Source organism: Lampetra fluviatilis, chromosome 4 (assembly GCF_964198595.1).
Source record: "Lampetra fluviatilis chromosome 4, kcLamFluv1.1, whole genome shotgun sequence".
In the NCBI taxonomy this organism is placed as follows: Eukaryota; Metazoa; Chordata; class Hyperoartia; order Petromyzontiformes; family Petromyzontidae; genus Lampetra; species Lampetra fluviatilis.
Genome location: NC_136278.1, coordinates 7,358,226 through 7,382,664, shown reverse-complemented (window position 1 = coordinate 7,382,664; position 24,439 = coordinate 7,358,226). Strand labels below are relative to the sequence as shown.

General features: G+C 46.9%; 1 protein-coding gene across 1 annotated transcript; it reads left to right on the top strand.

Annotated features, from left to right (window-relative positions):
• Positions 1–4,060: 4,060 nt before the first annotated feature.
• On the top strand, positions 4,061–13,680 carry CEP55 (centrosomal protein 55). The gene is made up of 8 exons (XM_078855084.1): positions 4,061–4,235; positions 5,114–5,191; positions 5,700–5,823; positions 6,439–6,840; positions 7,994–8,316; positions 11,430–11,501; positions 12,555–12,659; positions 12,895–13,680. The coding sequence occupies exons 1-8, from the start codon at positions 4,128–4,130 to the stop codon at positions 13,147–13,149; spliced, it is 1,467 nt and encodes a 488-aa protein (XP_078711210.1). The 5' UTR covers positions 4,061–4,127; the 3' UTR covers positions 13,150–13,680.
• Positions 13,681–24,439: the final 10,759 nt, after the last annotated feature.

Genomic DNA, 24,439 nt, shown 5'->3' with positions numbered 1-24,439 from the left:
TTTGCTCAGCAACTGTGATTTAAATAAAAATAAACAATAAACAGGATACACATTGTATACAACTTGCAACAGTTTACATGCACATGAGTAAAAACTATGACATAAAAATACTACTTCAGACTTAAAACTTTCGTTACTGCAGGAATTCATATTCACGTAGATAGAAAATAAAATAAAACCATTTTATTTTATATTTACGTGACTTTACCGAAAACAGGACCCTGCGGGGTGGGCTGGTAGGAACGAATAACCAAATAATATAAACATAATGTATTATTACACTTGTTAAGCCAGGAAAGCCCCACTGAGTCAAAAGGTTTTTGTAGGGTCCTGCCAAGTGTTTGCAGTAGGGGTCGATGTTGATACACGGACGGACGGACGATATAATCTATTGGTGGTCTGGTCCACTTCGTTCCTACCAGTATAACCAAATAATCTAAAAAGGCAATTATTACAATGGCCACTTATCAGTGCTGTATACATCATATGGTTATTATTATTGTATAGAGCAGCGCAGCTATTCTAAACCACGTGTTTGTACGACGACCGGCAACCTCTGTGTGGCCTTTAACGGCGAACACGTCATCACGTATCGCCGTTGTACGTCATCGCGTAGTAATACGTCATCACAGATCGCCTACGTCATCGCGGCTGTTTGCACCCCCATCTCGGCGACGTCGAAGCGTAACGTCGGTGACGTCATTACGTTTGTGGCGTGAACTCCGCGGAGGTTCCCGCCCACCGCCCTTACGAGTTGACGTCACGGCGTTTTTAAGTTGCGGCGTCATGACCAACGCTCGGATGACGTCATCACGCTTGTTGCGGGAACTCCGCGGAGGTTCCCGCCCACCGCCGTTATGCGTGACGTCACGACATTTGGTTTGCGGCGTCATGACGAACGCTCGGATGACTTCATTACGCTTGTGGCGGGAACTCCGCGGAGGTTCCCGCCCACCGCCGTTGCGAGTCTACCTCACGGCGTTTTGTTTGCGGCGTCATGACGAACGCTTGGATGACGTCGTTACGCTTGTGGCGTGAACTCCGCGGAGGTTCCCGCCCACCGCCGTTACGAGTCGACGTCACGGCGTTTTTTAGTTGCGGCGTCATGACGAACGCTCGGATAACGTCATCACGCTTGTTGCGGGAACTCCGCGGAGGTTCCCGCCCACCGCCGTTATGCGTTGACTTCACGACGTTTTGTTTGTGGCGTCATGACGAACGCTCGGATGACGTCATTACGCTTGTTGCGGGAACTCCGCGGAGGTTCCCGCCCACCACCGCCGTTACGCGTTGACGTCACGACGTTTTGTTCTGAGGCGTCCTGACGAACGCTCGGATGACGTCATTACGCTTGTGGCGTGAACTCCGCGGAGGTTCCCGCCCACCGCCGTTACGCGTTGACGTCACGACGTTTTTGTTACGGCGGATGACGTCAGCGCGTCGCAGCTGCGTAACCGCCAGGATTTGAAAAAAGCCGGAACGACTTCGCCTCACGGCGTCACCGCGTAAGTCTCAACTCGACTACCACTTATTAATTTATAGTGTAATCCCTTGTTGTTGTTATTTATTATGACTATGAACGTTGTAATTATTGCAGTTATGTAAACACGATTTTAAATTGTCGAGAGCCACCGAGTTAAAGAGTACGGGATGTAACTACGGGGCGCAGATTTGCCGTGAATAAGGGCGGTCGCCCGAAACGTTGCCGATTATATTTATACGCGGTATATTTTAAGGCCACTTTGTCGTCGTTTGTTGCTGTTTGCTGACGATTGTGTTGCTTTGTATTCTTGTGTTGTGCATCACTGCCAACGCAGCAGCATCTGCCGAATGATGCGTGATCTTGTTTAACACGACCGCTTTCGCGACCACTTATCCACAATAACCCAAAACACCTCTATTATGGATAATGTGTCATCTGTTACGAGTCCCTGCCTTTAACATACCTGTCAATCCTTACGGTTTACCCCGTATTCTTGTACAGGGAGATTGAGTTAAAAAAATGCGTGTTTCTCACTTGTGATGGGGCTTTGTAGGATGAACGTTGAGATTTATAAGGGCACGGGGTGACCTCTGAATTGGTCTGTAATAAGGTAGGGCACTGATAAGGGGTTGACAGGTTTGTGTATAGTAGTGTCAACCCATACGGTTTACCCCGTATTCATGTACAGGGAGATTGAGGTTTCAGGTCCATTTGGCGTACAGCCGTTTCAATACGGGTAAAGATGTTTTTTTATATTCTTGGTTCTTTCGGTGAAGTCACGTAGAAGGGAAATAATAAAAATTAAAAAAAACAATACAAATTCTCACGACGTTTCGACTGCAACACAATAAATCATCATCAGGTGTGAAATCAACAGAAAGAAAAATGTTTAAAAAAATTCACATTTTATCACTGTGGATATCACACCTGATGATGTTTGCTTGTGTTGCAGTCGGAACGTCGTGAGAATTTTTATTATTGTTGAATATTTTAATTATTTTATCATTTCCCTTCTACGTGACTTTACCGAAAGAACCAAAAATTTGAATCCCTGCAGTCACGAAAGCTTTAAATCAAAATGTTTTTTTGGGTATGTTGTGTTTCTCCCTTGTGATGGGGCTTTGTAGGATGAATGTTGAGATTTATAAGGGCACGGGGTGATGACCAATTAGGTCTCTGAATTTGTCTGCAATAAGGTAGGGCACTGATAAGGGGTTGACAGGTATACTTTAACCAAACGCACCCGACCTCGCCAAGCTAAGCACTTGTTGAGCCCGGACAATGCTTGGATGGGCCACCACCAAGCACAGCTAGTCAGTTGGTTTATAGCCTGCGTGTTGGGGGGCAGCAGAGGGCAACATACAATATTGTACTGCACTTCTATGTCGACCGCGTCCATGGTGAACACACCTTGACCAACCAGCACTGACCAGCGTGGTGAAGTATGGCCCGACAATAACCCCTTTCGCGACCGACACGATATTTGGGGTGGCTCTCATCCTAGCAGTGGATTGACAAACGGGCCGTTACATGCACATTGAGTGATTTAAAGAATGTAAATATTGGACCGTGCTATATTATTGATTCAATAACTACTACTGTACAGTATAATTGTCACCACTCGCGTGACATCTGTACGTTTTTTTTCTCTTTACAGGGGACAAATGTTTGTCGATCTCACACAACGGTGGCATCTTCAATAAATTTAACTTAATATAAATTCAATTTGTGGCATTAAAAAACAACATACTGTGGAATACATATTGAATTCATTCTCCAGCTTGGTGACAGGACAGTAGTCATTTCAGGCGTAAACCGCCACTTTGGAGTGCAATGTCCTCCGGGAAGACAACAGAGAAAGGAGCCGGTGTGATCAAGAGAGTTGCCCCTCTAGCTCCTGGTGGGAATGGCAAGGGCATTCTCCCAGGGCAGGGCCGACCGGTGCCTGCCAATAGATCCCCCTCAAAGCCACATCCCTGCTGCTCCACCTCCTCCTCCTCCATGGACCTACTGCAGAAGGAGAACGCTGCCCTAAAGAAGACCATCGTGGATATGAATAAGGCCAAAGGGAAGATGATGGACCCAGAGAGAAATGCCTTGCTGCAGGTATTTCACGTTGGGGTGAACATCTGGAATTCTTTATAGAAACAATTTTGTCACCAATGCCATGGACCATGTGGTAGTTTAGAAGCATGAGACTCCCGACGACAACATATTTCTACTCCCAAGTGTGTGTGTAGCTCAAACACCTTTTCTTAAACAGCTGTCTAATTGAATAGTGCATCTGGAGTAATTGCGCAATGAACCTGGTGCCCTTAGATTTATTAATGGCCATGGATAAGTAATATTGATGTTTTTAAATGTTTGAATCAGTGGCTTACGGTGATACCTGAAAGAGTTGTCGCATTTCACCAAACCCCTCTCCCCCCCCGCTCCCATTACCGATCATTGTGAGTTGATTGTAGTCGTTCGTTGGCTGTGTGTTGTCCAGAAAATCCTCTCGCTGGAGACGCTGAAAGTGAAGCAGCAGCAGCAGCTGTCTGAAAAGGACGCGGAAACGACGCGGCTGCGCGGCGAGGTGGCAACGTTGCACGATGCCAAGTTGAAGGACCAGCGCGGAGAGGCAAACCACCAGGAAGCCGTCATGAGGTCCCAGCGCCAGCAGATGGAGGTGCTCGGGCAGCAGCTGGAGACGATGACGCGGCGTTGCCAGATGCTGGAGAGTACCTCCAGCGCCACGATCGGCATGGCGGTGCGTGCAGGCCGCATGGGCGAGTTGTTTGACTTCGGTTGATAGGAATGTAAAACCGTTTATTAGTTCAAATCTAGTATACGCCGCTCATGTTGTATGTGTGAGGGCTGAATATGTGGGTATTGTTAAAATTATATGTAAATAATCTTTTATCTCTAATGTAAAAAAAATCATACACCCAGGAGGTGGCGATGCAATTGGCTACGCACGGTCGCAAGATGGATTGTTGCATTGCAAGACTGTGTCAGCAGACTTGAGGATCATCCAGCAGGAGCTAGATCATGGCCCGATATGCTAATGTTACTTTTGGGTTTATGGAGCAAACAAAACTGTACAATCGTGAAGGTAAAATACAATTTTGAGTTTTGAATAAAATTATGACTCCCAAATTATGCCGATTCACCAAGTGACAATTGTATGCAATTTGGGTTGTGTAAAGCATCCAAATGTGACTGCATTTCAAGACATTGTACAACAAAGAGAAGCTTGAGCATTGAGACCATTTGGTAAAGTGAGTGAAGGGGCAAAGAGGGGAAAGGGGACGTTTTTATGGTAAGGCCAGAATGTAGAGAAATCAGAAGATCGAATCAATCATAGGTAGAAGGTTTTAAGCCTGGAACTAAAAAATGAAAAAAGAATCGGAGGTGCACACATCAAGAGGGATGACATTGCCGGCCAAAGGTGTAGCAGCAGGGAAGGAGTGACCTCTAATTGAGTAGAGGTTGATGGGAGGTTTCGACAGAAGCCAACATTTCTTGTCTAGAACATCACCGGAGTGGCATTACACTTTCAGACACAGCCATTATCTTTTTACGTGTATATATTGTGTTTTGCTTATGTTGAACGCGTAACGTAAATACTTGTGGTTATCCCAACAGGCAGCTACAATGGAAGGAGGGATCATAAAGCCGAATGCACCAGTCGACATGGAAGGAGTGGAGGAACGTCTGAATGACGTGCGTAAAACATCCTGTGCGATTTCAGTGGCAGGCACTGGGTGGCGCCAGATTAACACCGCAGCGGTCACAGAGCAGCAGAGGTCGCAAACGGGTTTTGATTCCTTACCCGTACCCGGCCGCACCAGGGTCGCAAACGGGTACCCTACCCGTACCCGGCCGGGTACGGGTAGGGTATGGGTATCGGGTACCTGATTGCGACCTCTGGGATGAAGCCATGTTGCAGGCGCGGGTGGGTTGATTCTAGGAACTTGAATTGTGAGAAGAGACAAGACGTTGGGAAATGAGTGACAAACGGTTACTCACCAGTGACTCACGGTCTACCCGTACCCATACCCGGCCGCACCAGGGTCGCAAACGGGTACCCGTACCCGTACGGCTAGCCGGGTATCGGGTAGGGTACGGGTATCGGGTACCCGGTTGCGACCTCTGCAGAGCAGTGAACGCTTGATCTTTCCTCTGCATCTTTGCTGTTGCCACTTTACGGGTGCTGTTTTCTGTGCTGCAGGCACTGGAAAAGAACCGTCAGTGGTTGGTGTACGACAACCAGAGGGAAGTCTACGTCAGCGGTCTTCACGTGCGACTTTCTCAGTTGGAACAGCAACTCGCCGAGACGCTCAATAATGCGCAAGGTAAAGGCAGAGTTGGCCATCATTCATACAATGCATTTATGGAACTTGGCATAATTTATGAAGTATAAGACATATAGTGATACGAAGTTGTAGGAATAAGTTATTTGAATCAAAGTTTACAGGTTTTTATTAGAAGTCCATTAAATGACTGCTGCCATGGCATGATGTTAACTACCTCACCTGGTATGCAGGAGGTTGTGGGTTTGATCCTGATCCTGACGCCTATATATTTGGAGTTTGCATGTTCTCCCCGTGGTCGTGTGGATTTTTCTCCGGGTCCTCCGGTTTTTCCCTCCACATTTACAAACATGTATTTAGAGTATTTGGCTGCTATAAATTTCTACATGATAAGCCACTGTGTTAAGCTATCATTTGTGGCCAGGTCGCGTCTGAAAAAGAGCCACATAGCTCAGTGGGCCTTACCTGGTAAAATAGATTTCAAGCTTTCGTGACTGCAGGAATCCACACTCTTTGGTTCTTTCGGTAAAGTCACGTAGGTTACCGAAAGAACCAAAGAGTATGGTAAAATATTAATATATTTTTTAGACTTATATTTGTCCATCACCGCGCTCACAAGTTGAGCCACCCCCGCTCGCCTCACGCGCACGCACGCAGGCACTGTGACGGAGGAGAAGCAGAGGCACTTTGAGCGGCTGTTGCTGCGGGCGCGCACCGACCTGGACGAGCAGCGAGCCGCTCGCGCGCGCGCCGAGTCGGAGCTGGAGCTTGCGCGGCGCCAGCAGGAGACGGAGCGCGAGGCCGCGACGGAGGCTCGCGCCGAGCTGGAACGGGAGCGCCAGCAGTGGGAGGCGGAGCGCAGCGCGCAGGACGGCGAGCGCGAGCAGTCGGCGCTCGTGAAGCAGAGGCTGGAGGGGGAGAAGGGCAGCGTGGGGCGGCTCCAGGCAGAGCTGTCGCTGGTGCGGCAGCGCTTCGAGGCGGAGCAGAGCGCGTGCGGGCGGCTCCGGGCGGAGCTGGGACAGTTGCACAAGCGGATAGAGAGCGAGGCCAAGCAAACAGGTGCAGAGGGGGGCTCTATGTTCAGGCAGTGCTGCCGTCAATGCGTCGCATCAACCTTGTTTGTATCTAACATGCAGTGCACGGACGACTTGATGGACTGACTTACAGAGTCCGATCCTCCCGACGTACAAATCTCACTTGATGTGTGATGTTTCAAGCTTATCCCGTTGTATGTCATTGCTTCATGTCAGCCTTTTTGTGTGACTATGTCTCCTGTTGGTTAGGCACATTTATAGTCCTACATGTCTGCACTTATAGTTGGTAAATCTTGTGCTTCTGGGGGTCAAATCTTTTTTTTTTATTCCATCGAGTCAAACTTGTGTAGCTTAAATATGAAGTGGGTTGTGTATGTCGATGCATCATATCAGTCTTATATGCAAGTACATCCTATTCACCCTTTGTGAATGTCATCAAGTCAGTTATGTGAACTGGCCTAGGTGGCTCTCAGGGTAGAGCGAGCGGCTTGCAATCTGAAGGTTGTGAGTCAAAACCTGGTTGGGTGGGGTTCGACGCCGTCCTATGATAAAATGACTACCACTTTTTGGGGGAAGGCCAACAGTGGTTGTCCTATAGATAGAATCTCTCCCGCCATGGGAAAGTGGAATTTCAACCGTGGCTCAGGGTTGTAAACAGGAGAAAAGCACCTCAAGACGCATTTGAGCATGAAATCACTTTGACTTTGGACTTGACGGTATATGAATTCATAATTTTCAAGTTTATTAATATCAATACATTTTTAAACCAGTTAGTGCTCATTTAGACAAACGTCTCTTTTCAAGGAGACCTGCCCTGCAATTATATATTGCGATATGCTTATACGCAATGTTTAATAAGGGACATATCTATTAGTTTTACTCCGTGGCGTCTGTTCACTTGATGAAAAATAAGAATCGGCTTTACCGTTTCTGGCAATAAAACAGATGTTAAGATGTGTAGTTATTGCAGACTCTATGCCTTGTAATAAGTTTCTATTTGGTGTTTGAACATCTTAACACCTCTTTTTATTATCAGAAAGGGTAGAGCCTATTCTTATTTTTTCATGATTTTTATACTGCCATAAAAAAAGTCCCATAGATGCGTCTACTCGCTTCACGGTTTGCCGAACGCCGTGCGATGATACCGTTGCCCATCGCCGCCCGTCGTAATCGCGCAGAGGTGGCGCTGGAGTGGGAGCGTCGGCGCTTGCTGGAGGCGACGGCGAGTCTGGACGCGGAGAAGAAACGCGCGGCGGAGCTGGCGGCCCGGCTCAAGTCGGAGCAGGAGGCGGCGAGGGGGCGCGAGGAAGAGCGGCGGCGGGCGGAGGCGGCGGCGCGGAAAGGGGACGGCGAACGCAAGCGCGCCGAGGGGGAGAGGCGCGCAGCCGAGGAGGAGAGGCGCAGGATGGCAGAGACGGCGCTCGGGCTGAAGAACGAGCTGGAGCGGTACCGCGCCCTCTACGAGGAGAAGTTTCAGAACGCGTCGGATTACTGCGCTCAGGTGAGACGATCGTTCCACACGACGGTGCACATATTGGCGACACGGGGAGGGCACGGTCTAGTAATTAACCGTTTTGCATTTCTCATTCCGATGACGTACGTGTATGTCAAAAACGCAAATAAAATTACTTTATCGGTATCGAGGCTCCGACAAGCCAATGCGTGAGGGTGTGGCACAGTTTGGCGCCAGGTATCGAAGAGTGCGGTCGTGTCGCTACAGTTCTGTGCGGTGAGTACAATGCCTTTAAAAACAATGGTGCTCTGCCTCTAAAGAAAAGTAATGCTCACCGCTTGCGCGTTCCGAGATTCTGCGGTGAACTGAACCCACCATGCAGCTCGGAACAGGAAAGGGTTAATGGGCATATTGATTCGTTGATAAAAATATGTTTTTATGCACGTGATGCATGCATCAAGTAATGAGTGTGAGAACTGATTATTTATGATCGATAGTAATCACGTCCACCGCGGAGATGGCGCGATGAATCAAGCTCATTTGCAGGTCAGGTGCTGGTTGGATTCATACTCTTAGGTTTTTTCGGTAAAGTCACGTAGGTAAAAATGTTTTATTAATAAAAGTAAAATAAAACAAATTAAAAAATTCACGACGTTTCGGAAGCAACACAAGCCTCCGAAAAAACCTAAGAGTATGAATCCTTGCAGTCACGAAAGCTTCAAAGCTGGTTGGATTGTTGCATCGCAGGACCAACCATGAGATGAGTGTGGCTTCGGGGGATCATAATTATTGTAAACCTCATAAATGTATATTGCTACGTGATCAGATGTTTACATTGCTTCATAAGCTCCAAGGGCAAGGGGTGTTATTTCAGCAACTACTTTGAAGTATTTATATGATAGATATTTTAGTTTTTTTGTGCGAAAGAAGTCCGACATATTAGGAAGCCACTGTAGTTGTGCACTTTTAAATCTTTCTTGAGAACTAATTTCTTTAGAACTGCTTTTTACGTTTAGTTTGTTGTCCTTCCCCCGACACCTCCGATTAGCACGATTGGCTACGTATGGTGCAAAACAAGTTCAATATACGTATGAGAGTGGTGGTGCAGTGGTTAGTGATTTGCACTGTGAACATAGCCAACTGTGTTCAATCCCCGGCCACTAACATGAGTGGCCAGTATGTAATACCTGAACCGGTGCTGGACCAACCCAAATCCTCCCCCCCCCCTTCATCTAACCTGCACTGACCAATGTGGTGAAGTAAAGTCAAACAATCACTATGAAGACACGGCATGGGGATGCCTCCATGCAGCGAATTGATGAACATAAATTCAGTGAAGGATGAGTTGTTAACATTTAAATTATCAGGTACGAACTTCATAAAACTTGAGGATTATATACAGTGGGACATATTTTGGAGATTATATATTTTACACAACATCTTTTGACTGACGGGTAGTTTGCCATTTAACCGCAAGCAAAGGGCTCACACAAACGGCTGTTGTTTCGTTTCCAGTTTCCAAATAGGAATGCCCTTCTCCCTAGTAAATATCTACAAGGACTGTTTTCAATAACATGTAGTTTGGTTTATTGCACAACCAGCTCCAGTCTCTTCATTCAGAGCAAAGCTATTTCGTGCTGTGATGGGTTAAACAGCACCCAACTCCAGTAAGAGAGGCATGTGGGTCAAATGTAAAATTCTGCAATCGTGAGACTTGCTGTGCTGTAGGGCTTTTTTCCACATGCATGTTTTTCTCCGTATAATAGTTTACTTCCAAGAAATAACGTGTATTTTATGCACACAAGATGCAACATTATCACGCACATCTTGCATACTGTTGCTAAAAAGCGTTTCCAAAGCACAAGCAGCAGCGAGTTTGTTTTTGACCGGTTGTGGATCAGTTGTTTGACAGGAACAGTCTCATGGGAGAAGGACACAGTTGCATAACTACTGAATGGGATATCTTCTATAACAATAAAAGAAGTGTTATTTTTGGAAAAGTTAAAAAGTTCTGTTTTTACTTTCCCATATATATAATGAGATAGTGCTGTCGGCAGCATGTCATGAGATTAAGAAGTTGTGCAGTGACAAGGCTTATTCCACTTTAGAACCTGGTTTCGTCATGAGTGACTGCCCAATTGTAAACCCGAGATCTTAGCAGTGCTGGGACCCCTAAGCTACCCGATCAGCTATTGAAAACGTGTTTTTTAAAAAGAACTTCATTTATATTTATTTCAAATAATTCACCATTCAAAGGGCAGCATACCTTCACTAATTTTTCTTCCATCATATGTTTTCAATCTTCACAAGAATGGCACAAGCAGTGTATTGATGGTGCAATGGACTCAGTTGCCCCAGAGTGTTATTCAAGAGTAATATTTCACAATGGTATGAAACCTTATGATATTAATACTAATGTTATTAACGCTCACGTTGGTACACTGATTATAAATTAAAAACTGTCAAATATCAAATCTTACTGACACAATGTAATGAGATGTGTTGCCTAATTAAATTTTATTTTTAAATCCTTTATATTAAGTTCACTTGCTTGCTTGCGCGCTTACGACCGTGCAAATCTTTCGGTCGTTTTTTAACCCACTTCCCATGATCCAATCGAGCTGACATTTTGCACACAGACTTGTTGTGCGTGACAATTTATTTTCGTGAAAAATTTTTTCCTAAATTTTCCACTTTTTAGGAAAAAAAATTTCATTTTTTATTTAAAATACCAATGTGATAAAAATGAAACTTTTACTCAAGAAAAACAGAAATGAATAATAAAATAAAACCGATGCCACGCATATAAAGGATTTATAGTGAAAAACTTTGTTTTTACGGGTAAATTTTTTTACATTGCAGAAAGCATTCGCCTGAAATTTTCAGCAAAGATTATGGATGTAATCCTCAGTTACATTTTTTTTGCGGTGGTCTTTGTATATCCATTGGGTCATGTACCACCACTTCACTCACTTCAATTAATTAATTTAAATTTGTGTATGCTGTATGTGCCTGAATGATAGGCACCATGTAGCTGCTATAAATGCTTCATTACTCTACAGGAGAGAGAGAAAACCTCTGTCAATTTCAACATTGACAACGAGTGAATATGTTCCGTGTGATATTGCCATGTGTGTTTAAACACATTTTTTTGTCTATAGGTGCAGTTACTTAAGAAAGTGTTAAACCAGAGAGACAAAGAAGATGCAAGGCTTGCCTTGCTGGAGGAAGAGGTATGTATGTTGGTTGAAACATTTTACAGGTACAGTTAATTTAATTTATTTTCTCATTTATCCACCTTTATGTGAACTTTCAAATTAACTTTTTTCAACTGTTCATTAGCGATTGAAGTACTTTTTTACTTGTGAAAATGAGAACAATCTTCTGTAATGTGGTTAACATGCTTTTGCACCTCTGCATTTTGTTGCCAAATTAACTTGCCAACCGAATGTGAGTTGTTTGCCAGTCGTGATGGCTCAACTGCACGTTAGCCTATCTTTTGTTTGCAGAGGTGTAAAGATGAGATTCCAAGCAAACATCAAGCAATAACATTGTTCTGGTGGAAACCACCCCCCACCCCAATGAAATGCAAACAGTAAGCGTGTAACGCAGTTGAAAAACAAGAGCCCGTTTCCATGAACAAAGTTGGTGAGACATGATCTCTGCTGAAACACTCACACATGTCTCAAATGACCATGATGCTGTTGGAAAATTATAAATCTGCAATACAGTATAGGCAAGTCGAAATGCATTGATTCGTCGATGAAAATCGATTCTTACGCTCATGATACTGTATTCGATGGATTATTTACGATGTATGCAAATACTAACGCTACATTTAGGCCGAAATCATAGCTAACGAAACAGAAATATTGAGATACAAAATTGAAAATAAGTCAATCACAATAAAAAAAAATTCTCAATTAAAATTGTGACCACATGAAGCATGACAAGTCATTGAATCGCTGGGTAGCGGCATGAGAGTGAATTGTTACACGCGTAGAGACTCAATGGGGCCTGCACTGGAGGGGTGGCGTAGTGGTTGTTCGCGCACTGCACTATGGATTCTATTTCCGGTCATGGCTATAATCACTAACAAGTGATATTCGAACAAGTCCTGGTTCCCCTCTTCGCCAATCCACACTGATCGGTGTAGTCAACTATTGTCAACCCCCACGAGTGACATGGCATAGGGTTTCCTTCATCCAGCAGTGGATTGGCGCGGAAATGCAACTTATTATTAAGCAAGGCCCAGGTGATGTGGCATGGCTTGTGCATTTCTGCAGGTGAGGAACAGCCAAGGAGACCGGATAAGACTTGAGGGGGGACTCAATAAGGTGCTGAAGGAGCTGCGACGTGCGAGGGACCGCAGCCGTCACCTCGAGGCCGAGGTCTGCATCATCACTTTGAGTAGTCACCTCGCCTTGCACACTGTGGGGAGTGTGGCTGCTACTGCGTTCAGTGCTCACTCACTCACACGTCCACCATGAGTTTGTTAATGCTGGGTTGTCATTCACTACGTTTACATTGTATCCCAGTGCACTGGAAATGTATACTTTTCAATCACATTTTTCACTTGAAGCAAGACAAGCACATCCCCTGAATGACCGGCACTTGACCTTGCAGATTGCCAGCCTGCCGAAGGGACTGCGGAACCTCTGTCAGGTCGAGCCGCCATGCCACCCTCATTTGGACGACGATGATATACCGCAGCTGCTGACGCGGGAGCCACGTCAGTCTCCAAGAGACCCGCGCGCCGTCCGTCACTCAAACAGCGACGTGCTGGAGGAAAGCCTCCTGGAGTGTCCCAACTGCAGCGCCGAGTACCCCGTATCCCGTCACCGGGATCTCCTCAATCATCTGGACATCTGCTGCCAGTAGTGGGAGGACTTGCCTCGGCAGGATACGAAAGGGCCTTGTTTGAAAGCCATGGGCGCCGACGCGTCCCACTCCAGGCGTGTGTTTCTAAAATGAATGTCTCGTGAGGTTACGAGCAGTAAAATTTAAGTGATTTATGTGTTGCCGGGAATGCTTTTCTTTTGCTTTGGTTTTTGTGATGCCTCATTTTTAAGTTCCTTCATTTTATTGCGAGCGTCATAATGTGTTGCCTGCTGAGCTGTACGCAATACCTTGACCAAGAGAAATAAATAGAAACGCCCTTGCATAATGAAACCAAAAAGGAAAGACCAGGGAGCAGAACGTTTGATTGGCAAATGGACATTGCACTTACACCACTGGAAAATGTTAAAGACGTTTTTAATTGAATAGTTTTCCATTAGTAATTGTTGAGTGAACAAACCCTTAATAGTCAAAATGAAAATTCTCAAATGTGACCGTTGAACAATGCCATTTGAGATGGTAACTAGTGGCATTAACTTTATTGTTTAGTAAATCTTTTTTAAGCTTAATGGTGTAGAAACCTGAGCCTTTGAAACCTCAATATACCAAGTGAGTTAGTAAATGGAAGGAGTCGGCCGGTGTTTTTCCACACTGCGTTATAAGCACGTCAACCAAAGTTCGATTCCTGTCCGCGGCTAACAGCGTAAAGTATGGCCAAACAAACCCCACAATCGACACTGTCGTGAAGAGACCTTCAGCAGCGGAACTGCCGAATGACTTGATCAAATATACATGCATTTTTTCTTCAGTTGAGAAAACAAAAGTGGTATTCTTACTATTTTGGAGGTAATTCTCCAACATGGTTGTGGGTCCTGATTAACCTCGCACCATCTGGACTCAACATTCACAATACAGCTCGGGAGGTATTCATCTCGAATTAATTAGGATAACATATCGTATACTGTACATAATAAATTGGATGCCTGACAGTTTGAAACCCTGTTGACATTTGATTGCAGTTTGTATGGTATCTATTTTCCTTTTGTTCAAATTCCCGCAAGATAGCACGACGACGTTTGATAATACTGCTTAGCTTTTTTTACTCAAATATTGCAACAACTTCCTCAACTTGCACTCATGACATGACCTGTTTTTATGATATAACCCATATTAAATGTATACACTTTTTTTTTTAAGAATGTTATTTTTATTAAAATGAAGGGAGTTTTGTCAATAATGTTTTATATACTGGCTCTGGAATTGTGAATTTTTTTTAGAATATACATGAATTTGAAAGCGCTTCAACCTGTGCATTTTGTTCTCTACATGAGTTACACAAGCTAATGCAAGTGTCGTGGGTCCAACTAAGTCGCAGACGTTCCTTTTAGAGGAAACACTTTTATTTGTAACACAAAGGGGTAACTGCCCCTTTGCCAGACTACAGCGAGTTACTGCTACGAAGGGTCGATCCCTCCACACGGGTCTCTGACCACGTGGTTGCCTCATAGGACGCAGAGCTTCAGCTTGAGATGTAGAGCTTCCCGCTTGTAGGTGTAGAGCTTCCAGCTTGTAGACGTGGAGCTTCCAGCTTGTAGACGTGGAGCTTCCAGCTTGTAGATGTTGAGCTTCCAGCTTGTAGACGTGGAGCTTCCAGCTTGTAGACGTGGAGCTTCCAGCTTGTAGGTGTTGAGCTTCCAGCGTGTAGACGTGGAGCTTCCAGCTTGTAGATGTTGAGCTTCCAGCTTGTAGATGTTGAGCTTCCAGCTTGTAGACGTGGATCTTCCAGCGTGTAGATGTTGAGCTTCCAGCTTGTAGGTGTTGAGCTTCCGGCTTGTAGATGTTGAGCTTCCAGCTTGTAGACGTGGAGCTTCCAGCGTGTAGATGTTGAGCTTCCAGCTTGTTGGTGTTGAGCTTCCAGCTTGTAGACGTGGAGCTTCCAGCTTGTAGGTGTTGAGCTTCCAGCTTGTAGGTGTTGAGCTTCCAGCGTGTAGACGTGGAGCTTCCAGCTTGTAGATGTTGAGCTTCCAGCTTGTAGGTGTTGAGCTTCCAGCTTGTAGACGTGGAGCTTCCAGCGTGTAGGTGTTGAGCTTCCAGCGTGTAGATGTTGAGCTTCCAGCTTGTAGATGTTGAGCTTCCAGCTTGTAGGTGTTGAGCTTCCAGCTTGTAGGTGTTGAGCTTCCAGCTTGTAGGTGTTGAGCTTCCAGCTTGTAGATGTAGAGCTTCCAGCTTGTAGGTGTTGAGCTTCCAGCGTGTAGATGTTGAGCTTCCAGCTTGTAGACGTGGAGCTTCCAGCTTGTAGGTGTTGAGCTTCCAGCTTGTAGATGTTGAGCTTCCCGCTTGTAGGTGTTGAGCTTCCAGCTTGTAGGTGTTGAGCTTCCAGCTTGTAGATGTTGAGCTTCCCGCTTGTAGATGTTGAGCTTCCAGCTTGTAGGTGTTGAGCTTCCAGCTTGTAGGTGTTGAGCTTCCAGCTTGTAGATGTTGAGCTTCCAGCTTGTAGATGTTGAGCTTCCCGCTTGTAGGTGTTGAGCTTCCCGCTTGTAGATGTTGAGCTTCCAGCTTGTAGGTGTTGAGCTTCCAGCTTGTAGGTGTTGAGCTTCCAGCTTGTAGATGTTGAGCTTCCAGCTTGTAGATGTTGAGCTTCCCGCTTGTAGATGTTGAGCTTCCAGCTTGTAGGTGTTGAGCTTCCAGCTTGTAGATGTTGAGCTTCCCGCTTGTAGGTGTTGAGCTTCCAGCTTGTAGGTGTTGAGCTTCCAGCTTGTAGGTGTTGAGCTTCCAGCTTGTAGATGTTGAGCTTCCAGCTTGTAGATGTTGAGCTTCCAGCTTGTAGGTGTTGAGCTTCCAGTTTGTAGATGTTGAGCTTCCCGCTTGTAGGTGTTGAGCTTCCAGCTTGTAGGTGTTGAGCTTCCAGCTTGTAGATGTTGAGCTTCCCGCTTGTAGGTGTTGAGCTTCCAGCTTGTAGATGTTGAGCTTCCAGCTTGTAGATGTTGAGCTTCCCGCTTGTAGATGTTGAGCTTCCAGCTTGTAGGTGTTGAGCTTCCAGCTTGTAGATGTTGAGCTTCCCGCTTGTAGGTGTTGAGCTTCCAGCTTGTAGGTGTTGAGCTTCCAGCTTGTAGATGTTGAGCTTCCAGCTTGTAGATGTTGAGCTTCCAGCTTGTAGATGTTGAGCTTCCAGCTTGTAGATGTTGAGCTTCCAGCTTGTAAATGTTGCGCTTCCAGCTTGTAGGTGTTGAGCTTCCAGCTTGTAGATGTTGAGCTTCCCGCTTGTAGGTGTTGAGCTTCCAGCTTGTAGGTGTTGAGCTTCCAGCTTGTAGATGTTGAGCTTCCAGCTTGTAGATGTTGAGCTTCCAGCTTGTAGATGTTGAGCTTCCAGCTTGTAGGTGTTGAGCTTCCAGCTTGTAGATGTTGAGCTTCCCGCTTGTAGGTGTTGAGCTTCCAGCTTGTAGGTGTTGAGCTTCCAGCTTGTAGGTGTTGAGCTTCCAGCTTGTAGGTGTTGAGCTTCCAGCTTGTAGATGTTGAGCTTCCAGTTTGTAGGTGTTGAGCTTCCAGCTTGTAGACGTTGAGCTTCCAGCTTGTAGATGTTGAGCTTCCAGTTTGTAGGTGTTGAGCTTCCAGCTTGTAGACGTTGAGCTTCCAGCTTGTAGATGTTAAGCTTCCAGTTTGTAGGTGTTGAGCTTCCAGCTTGTAGACGTTGAGCTTCCAGCTTGTAGGTGTTGAGCTTCCAGTTTGTAGATGTTGAGCTTCCAGTTTGTAGGTGTTGAGCTTCCAGTTTGTAGATGTTGAGCTTCCCGCTTGTAGGTGTTGAGCTTCCAGCTTGTAGATGTTGAGCTTCCAGCTTGTAGATGTTGAGCTTCCCGCTTGTAGATGTTGAGCTTCCAGCTTGTAGGTGTTGAGCTTCCAGCTTGTAGATGTTGAGCTTCCCGCTTGTAGGTGTTGAGCTTCCAGCTTGTAGGTGTTGAGCTTCCAGCTTGTAGATGTTGAGCTTCCAGCTTGTAGATGTTGAGCTTCCAGCTTGTAGATGTTGAGCTTCCAGCTTGTAGATGTTGAGCTTCCAGCTTGTAGGTGTTGAGCTTCCAGCTTGTAGATGTTGAGCTTCCAGCTTGTAGATGTTGAGCTTCCAGCTTGTAGATGTTGAGCTTCCCGCTTGTAGATGTTGAGCTTCCAGCTTGTAGGTGTTGAGCTTCCAGCTTGTAGATGTTGAGCTTCCCGCTTGTAGGTGTTGAGCTTCCAGCTTGTAGGTGTTGAGCTTCCAGCTTGTAGATGTTGAGCTTCCAGCTTGTAGATGTTGAGCTTCCAGCTTGTAGATGTTGAGCTTCCAGCTTGTAGATGTTGAGCTTCCAGCTTGTAAATGTTGCGCTTCCAGCTTGTAGGTGTTGAGCTTCCAGCTTGTAGATGTTGAGCTTCCCGCTTGTAGGTGTTGAGCTTCCAGCTTGTAGGTGTTGAGCTTCCAGCTTGTAGATGTTGAGCTTCCAGCTTGTAGATGTTGAGCTTCCAGCTTGTAGATGTTGAGCTTCCAGCTTGTAGGTGTTGAGCTTCCAGCTTGTAGATGTTGAGCTTCCCGCTTGTAGGTGTTGAGCTTCCAGCTTGTAGGTGTTGAGCTTCCAGCTTGTAGGTGTTGAGCTTCCAGCTTGTAGGTGTTGAGCTTCCAGCTTGTAGATGTTGAGCTTCCAGTTTGTAGGTGTTGAGCTTCCAGCTTGTAGACGTTGAGCTTCCAGCTTGTAGATGTTGAGCTTCCAGTTTGTAGGTGTTGAGCTTCCAGCTTGTAGACGTTGAGCTTCCAGCTTGTAGATGTTAAGCTTCCAGTTTGTAGGTGTTGAGCTTCCAGCTTGTAGACGTTGAGCTTCCAGCTTGTAGGTGTTGAGCTTCCAGTTTGTAGATGTTGAGCTTCCAGTTTGTAGGTGTTGAGCTTCCAGTTTGTAGACGTTGAGCTTCCAGCTTGTAGGTGTTGAGCTTCCAGCTTGTAGATGTTGAGCTTCCAGTTTGTAGGTGTTGAGCTTCCAGTTTGTAGATGTTGAGCTTCCAGTTTGTAGGTGTTGAGCTTCCAGCTTGTAGATGTTGAGCTTCCAGTTTGTAGGTGTTGAGCTTCCAGCTTGTAGATGTTGAGCTTCCAGTTTGTAGGTGTTGAGCTTCCAGCTTGTAGATGTTGAGATTCCAGTTTGTAGGTGTTGAGCTTCCAGCTTGTAGGTGTTGAGCTTCCAGCTTGTAGATGTTGAGCTTCCCGCTTGTAGGTGTTGAGCTTCCAGCTTGTAGGTGTTGAGCTTCCAGCTTGTAGGTGTTGAGCTTCCAGCTTGTAGATGTTGAGCTTCCAGCTTGTAGATGTTGAGCTTCCAGTTTGTAGGTGTTGAGCTTCCAGCTTGTAGACGTTGAGCTTCCAGCTTGTAGATGTTGAGCTTCCAGTTTGTAGGTGTTGAGCTTCCAGCTTGTAGACGTTGAGCTTCCAGCTTGTAGATGTTGAGCTTCCAGTTTGTAGGTGTTGAGCTTCCAGCTTGTAGACGTTGAGCTTCCAGCTTGTAGATGTTGAGCTTCCAGTTTGTAGGTGTTGAGCTTCCAGCTTGTAGATGTTGAGCTTCCAGTTTGTAGGTGTTGAGCTTCCAGCTTGTAGATGTTGAGCTTCCAGTTTGTAGATGTTGAGCTTCCAGCTTGTAGACGTTGAGCTTCCAGCTTGTAGATGTTGAGCTTCCAGTTTGTAGGTGTTGAGCTTCCAGCTTGTAGACGTTGAGCTTCCAGCTTGTAGGTGTTGAGCTTCCAGCTTGTAGGTGTTGAGCTTCTAGCGTGTAGATGTTGAGCTTCCAACTTGTAGACGTGGAGCTTCCAGCTTGTAGATGTTGAGCTTCCAGCTTGTAGATGTTGAGCTTCCAGCTTGTAGATGTAGAGCTTCCAGCTTGTAGATGTTGAGCTTCCAGCTTGTAGATGTTGAGCTTCCAGCTTGTAGATGTTGAGCTTCCAGCGTGTAGATGTTGAGCTTCCAGCTTGTAGATGTAGAGCTTCCAGCTTGTAGATGTTGAGCTTCCAGCTTGTAGATGTTGAGCTTCCAGCTTGTAGACGTTGAGCTTCCAGCTTGTAGATGTTGAGCTTCCAGCTTGTAGGTGTTGAGCTTCCAGCTTGTAGACGTAGAGCTTCCAGCTTGTAGATGTTGAGCTTCCAGCTTGTAGATGTTGAGCTTCCAGCTTGTAGGTGTTGAGCTTCCAGCTTGTAGACGTAGAGCTTCCAGCTTGTAGATGTTGAGCTTCCAGCTTGTAGATGTTGAGCTTCCAGCTTGTAGACGTTGAGCTTCCAGCTTGTAGATGTTGAGCTTCCAGCTTGTAGGTGTTGAGCTTCCAGCTTGTAGATGTTGAGCTTCCAGCTTGTAGATGTTGAGCTTCCAGCTTGTAGATGTTGAGCTTCCAGCTTGTAGATGTTGAGCTTCCAGCTTGTAGACGTTGAGCTTCCAGCTTGTAGATGTTGAGCTTCCAGCTTGTAGATGTTGAGCTTCCAGCTTGTAGAATGCATCGACCCTGGTCCCTCTCAGGGACCCGCCTTATATCCCTCTCTGTTCGGGGCCGCTCTGCCCTCGGCCTCGCCCACCTTCCCGAACATTCTCATTCCCTCTCGAACCTTCTCAAGAGCTCTCCCCGGACATGTAATCACCCACCAGTACCCCGACCTGGGCCTCCTGTGTGGACATTCCGGATCACGTGTCTACGGGGTCAACCGAGTGCCACGGCCCGGGGCAACCTTGCCCCTGGGCTGACACTCACCCCCTCCCCCTCGGGGGAGCCCCCACCACACACTGCTGGGGCTGCTGTTACACACAGCCACCCACAAGGTGCTGTCCACGATGTAGCAACATCGAATGGCACGGTCCTTCCGGGCCGGCACCATACAGTGGCATCTCTGATGTCACTACACAAGTATAAAAACTTGAGGCGCTGTATGAAATATGTATACTCTTTGGTTCTTTCGGTAAAGTCACGTCGGTAGAAAAAATAATCGATCACGACGTTTCGATCGCAACGCAAGCAATCGTCCTCGGGCAGATTGCTTGCGTTGCGATCGAAACGTCGTGATTTATTATTTTTTCTACCTACGTGACTTTACTGAAAGAACCAAAGGGTATGGATTCCTGCAGTCACGAAAGCTTCAAATCAAGATTACATATGTTTGTGTTTAATTATTGCGTACTTTGGACATTGGCATATTCTGTTGTCTACATCTACAGCCCCTTTGTGAATTCACTGCTGGACAAGGGCCTCCGGTATTGCGTGGATCGTGGACGTTATTTGATCATACTTCACGATGGTCACGAGTTGGTGAAGGCAGAGGACATGAGTACAATACAACAATGCATTTTGCTCGACTGCCGTCTTGATCACCAACAGCACAGCATGCATTGTGCTCACACATGCAAAATTTTATCCATAATCAACTCTGCTTTAGCTTCTGAGATTTGAGGAATTTTTCAGGTGATCTGGTAATTTGCTGTTGACAATAATATGAAACAATTTAAATTGTACAACATTTATTTAATTATACATTTAGTTCCTGTGTTTTTAAAATATATATAAGTGCAGTATTTGAGCTGGCCATGTTGGTAAAGTATGTTTAGAGCAAGCTTCTACACTGTTGCCAGTGCAGTCACTAAAGTTTTGATGTAAGTCGTATCTTGTTTCCCACCTGCACAATTAAGCGATCAATGTGTCACTTCAAGATTGCCCCCTTTGAAGTACACATGCACGCCAGATTATAACTGGGAAACAAAAATCTATCAATACTGATCGCAGATGTTCTTTGTAGTGCCTTTTATTAGTGCCATAGTAATGGCATATTAAGTTATGATTACAGGCCTGCATGTTGGTACCTGCATAGGCTGTGCAAGCATGTCAGCATTTTTCTTAATCGGGTGGTTGGGCGGTGATTTCAAAGTTTCAGACATTGCATAAACAAACAGCTTCATACATTTATATGTGTTTATATCTATACAATATGTAATAAATGTCAGCTCTCATGGATTGTGAATTGTCCACTCCTGCCTCACGGCTGTGAAGGGGATGCTCGTATGAGCAGGAAAACACTGCCTTTTAAAAATGATGGTTTTCTTTCATGAAACCAGTTGAGTGTCCGTGGAGACAGTGGGCCCCCTAGCCATGTCTGTTATGGTCATCATTCCACCGCGCAAAAAATGCTGCGCTCGTTTCACCAACACTCACTCGCCACTGACATTATCCGTGGACCTGGAATCGAACTCGCCGGATTTGTAGTGCCGTTTAGCTATCCACTGCGCCACCGCTCCCCTCCACTCAGACACATACACGCACAGTGGGAGAAAACGACATGCACAGTGGGAGAAAACGACACCCCATGGATTCCTCTGGGCTATTGATTCAAGTCAAGGGGTTCGTGCAGACGGCAGGGAAGGGGAGGGATGGGCGCCAATGCATTACCAACGCGGCTGCCTGACGGTCAACACTCAGTGGCGAGTGGCATCTGCTGAACAGTTCCTGCCCTCCTCTAGGTCGACCCAGCCTCAAATGAGTACCTGGTGTCATGTGTAAACAACAGCACTGGGGAAACAAAGGCGGCCGGATCCGATTTCCTGCCACGACGAACATCAACCCGCACTGAGCAGCGTGGTGATGTATGTACAACTCGTACGAGCGACGCAACGTGCAGAGGCCTTCATCCAGCAGTGGATTGACAAAGGGCTGTGAGTTCACCTAAGAGGCCTTCATCCAGCAGTGGATTGACAAAGGGCTGTGAGTTCACCTAAGAGGCCTTCATCCAGCAGTGGATTGACAAAGGGCTGTGAGTTCACCTAAGAGGCCTTCATCCAGCAGTGGATTGACAAAGGGCTGTGAGTTCACCTAAGAGGCCTTCATCCAGCAGTGGATTGACAAAGGGTTGTGAGTTCACCTGAGAGGCCTTCATCCAGCAGTGGATTGACAAAGGGTTGTGAGTTCACCTAAGAGGCCTTCATCCAGCAGTGGATTGACAAAGGGTTGTGAGTTCACCTAAGAGGCCTTCATCCAGCAGTGGATTGACAAAGGGCTGTGAGTTCACCTAAGAGGCCTTCATCCAGCAGTGGATTGACAAAGGGCTGTGAGTTCACCTAAGAGGCCTTCATCCAGCAGTGGATTGACAAAGGGTTGTGAGTTCACCTAAGAGGCCTTCATCCAGCAGTGGATTGACAAAGGGTTGTGAGTTCACCTAAGAGGCCTTCATCCAGCAGTGGATTGACAAAGGGCTGTGAGTTCACCTAAGAGGCCTTCATCCAGCAGTGGATTGACAAACGGCTGTGCGGTAATAATTTTGTTAAATGATAAACACGAACATTGCGGTGCACATTCGCCCTATGAAAACGCACCTTCCCTCTACTCATTTAAAGAAAACGTTGGGATTGCGTCTTATACTACGGTGTGTGTGAACGTGCTAGAATATATATCTTTTACTTTTTTCTTTAACCTGGAAAACCTTTTTGGGGACATCTTAATTTCCAGAGCGCCGTACGATCCGGAAAAAAATAATATACCGATGACGATGGGTGAGGAATGGGTCAAGAGCAATGTTACGTCAACTTCTCTCGCAAATGCTTCTGTGGTCATCGGCGCGCATGCCTGAATTGTAACAGCGCCTTCCCCCAGCCTCAGTGCGCGTGTTGGGGGAAGGGATAAAGGGACGTTTAAAACCAAGACAAATGTGCCCCCAGTATTGGCCTCAGTGCCGGATTATCCTCGTAGCAAAAGCAGCTACACGTGTAGTAGCTACGGGCCCCGCACTTTCAAGGGCCCATGATTTCAAGCTATCAATTCCGGTTCAGTGATTCTGCACTTGCTCTATTACTATAGTACTATACCGCCTTCAGCGTATACGAACGACTGGGTGTTTAAGGTTAGCGATTTGTCGTATTATCTGGCTGTATAGCAAATGAGCGCATTGGGATTTGGTGTGGCCGGGTTTTTTCGCGCCCGACCGCCTTTGTCTCCCCGGCGCTGATACATTTATACACGCACCGCACCACCGGGCACTCGTTTAAGGCCGAGTCGTTCTACGGGGAGGAATGTCGACGGTTCAAGTGTTCGCCACTCATATTAATCGTGAGCGGCTAATCGCTAACCACTACCCTGCCGCTCCCCCGCCACCACACACAAAGCCAAAGACCCCCCCTATAGCCTAAACAAATTATTGAGGCAAGTGCTGTTAGCAAGGCACATGAGGGGTTGGGTGGCCCAGCCCCACGCCCGGCCGCCTTCGTCTCCCCGGTGGCGATGTTTACGCACCCACACCAGTTACTCACTCGAGGCTGAGTCGACCTAGGGGAGGCCCCAGGACCGGTTCGGAAAATCGTCGCTGGTATTGGCCGCGAACGGCGATTCGAACTGGGGTCGAGGGCTCATAGCGCAGAGCCCTATCCACTCCCCCCCCCCCCCAAAAGCCCTCCACACACACACGCACCCCCACACACACACCAGCAGCATCTTCAGCCGCTCTCCCTCTCACACTCACGACACTTGGCCGTGCATGCTTTGTTGTAGCAACGCTCATCACCGTCGATTCATTATTTATCAGACCCGTCACGCCGGGTGACCCCAGCAGCGCAACAACCCAAGCCCAGCGCCTCTCCAGGTGGCCCGGCCTCTCCGCGGGCACCATCATTCCAGCGTGCTGCAACTCGAAGACGCACATCACAATTGCAGGCAGTATTCCGTCTGTGTCGCCGCTGCACGTCTGACATCGTTACGAAGGCCATCTGACCCGTGTGGAAGATTTACGACAAAATTCCCGATATACGGGTTGCTGAGTCCCAGAGAGGGAACTTTTGGCGAGATCTTTCCACCAGCAGTGGCATCGAGCAGGCAATTTGAGGACTGCACCTTCAACCTCGCATCTTTTACCGTGACCCTTCGGGCGAAGTGTTCGCGTTGTGGAACCACCACCACCACCACCAACCACCACGATGAGCGTGGTGTCTCGAGCCTTCCCCGACGACCGATCGTTGTCCGTCCAGATGCACATCAACGACAGCCAGCAGCAGCAGCAGCTCTTCTCCTACTTCACCGAGGTGGTGCAGGCGTCGACCCACCAGACGCACGGAACACCTCGTGGCCCAGACCCTGGTGCTGGCTCTCATCTTCCTCACCGCCGTGTCCACCAACGCCCTCCTGGCCGTCGTCCTCATCAAGAACGCGCGCTCATTGAGCCCCACGGCGTGCCTGGTGCTTGCACCTGACACTCGCCGACCTCCCTCTTCGTTGTCCGCGGTGCCCACCGTGACGCTGGGCCGCTGGAGGGAATCATGGAATTTCGGGGTGCCCGTCTGCAAGGGGGTCATGTACACGCTGGGCTTGGGCCATCTCGTCCA

What these genes read in the sequence shown, in the direction of transcription:
- CEP55 (XM_078855084.1), top strand. Translation starts at nt 4,128, where the DNA reads ATGAGGTCCCAGCGCCAGCAGATGGAGGTGCTCGGGCAGCAGCTGGAG. An exon ending in TGGAGGAACGTCTGAATGAC is followed by an intron (nt 5,192 to 5,699) that starts GTGCGTAAAACA and finishes TCTGTGCTGCAG; the next exon opens with GCACTGGAAAAGAACCGTCA. An exon ending in GCCGTCACCTCGAGGCCGAG is followed by an intron (nt 12,660 to 12,894) that starts GTCTGCATCATC and finishes TTGACCTTGCAG; the next exon opens with ATTGCCAGCCTGCCGAAGGG.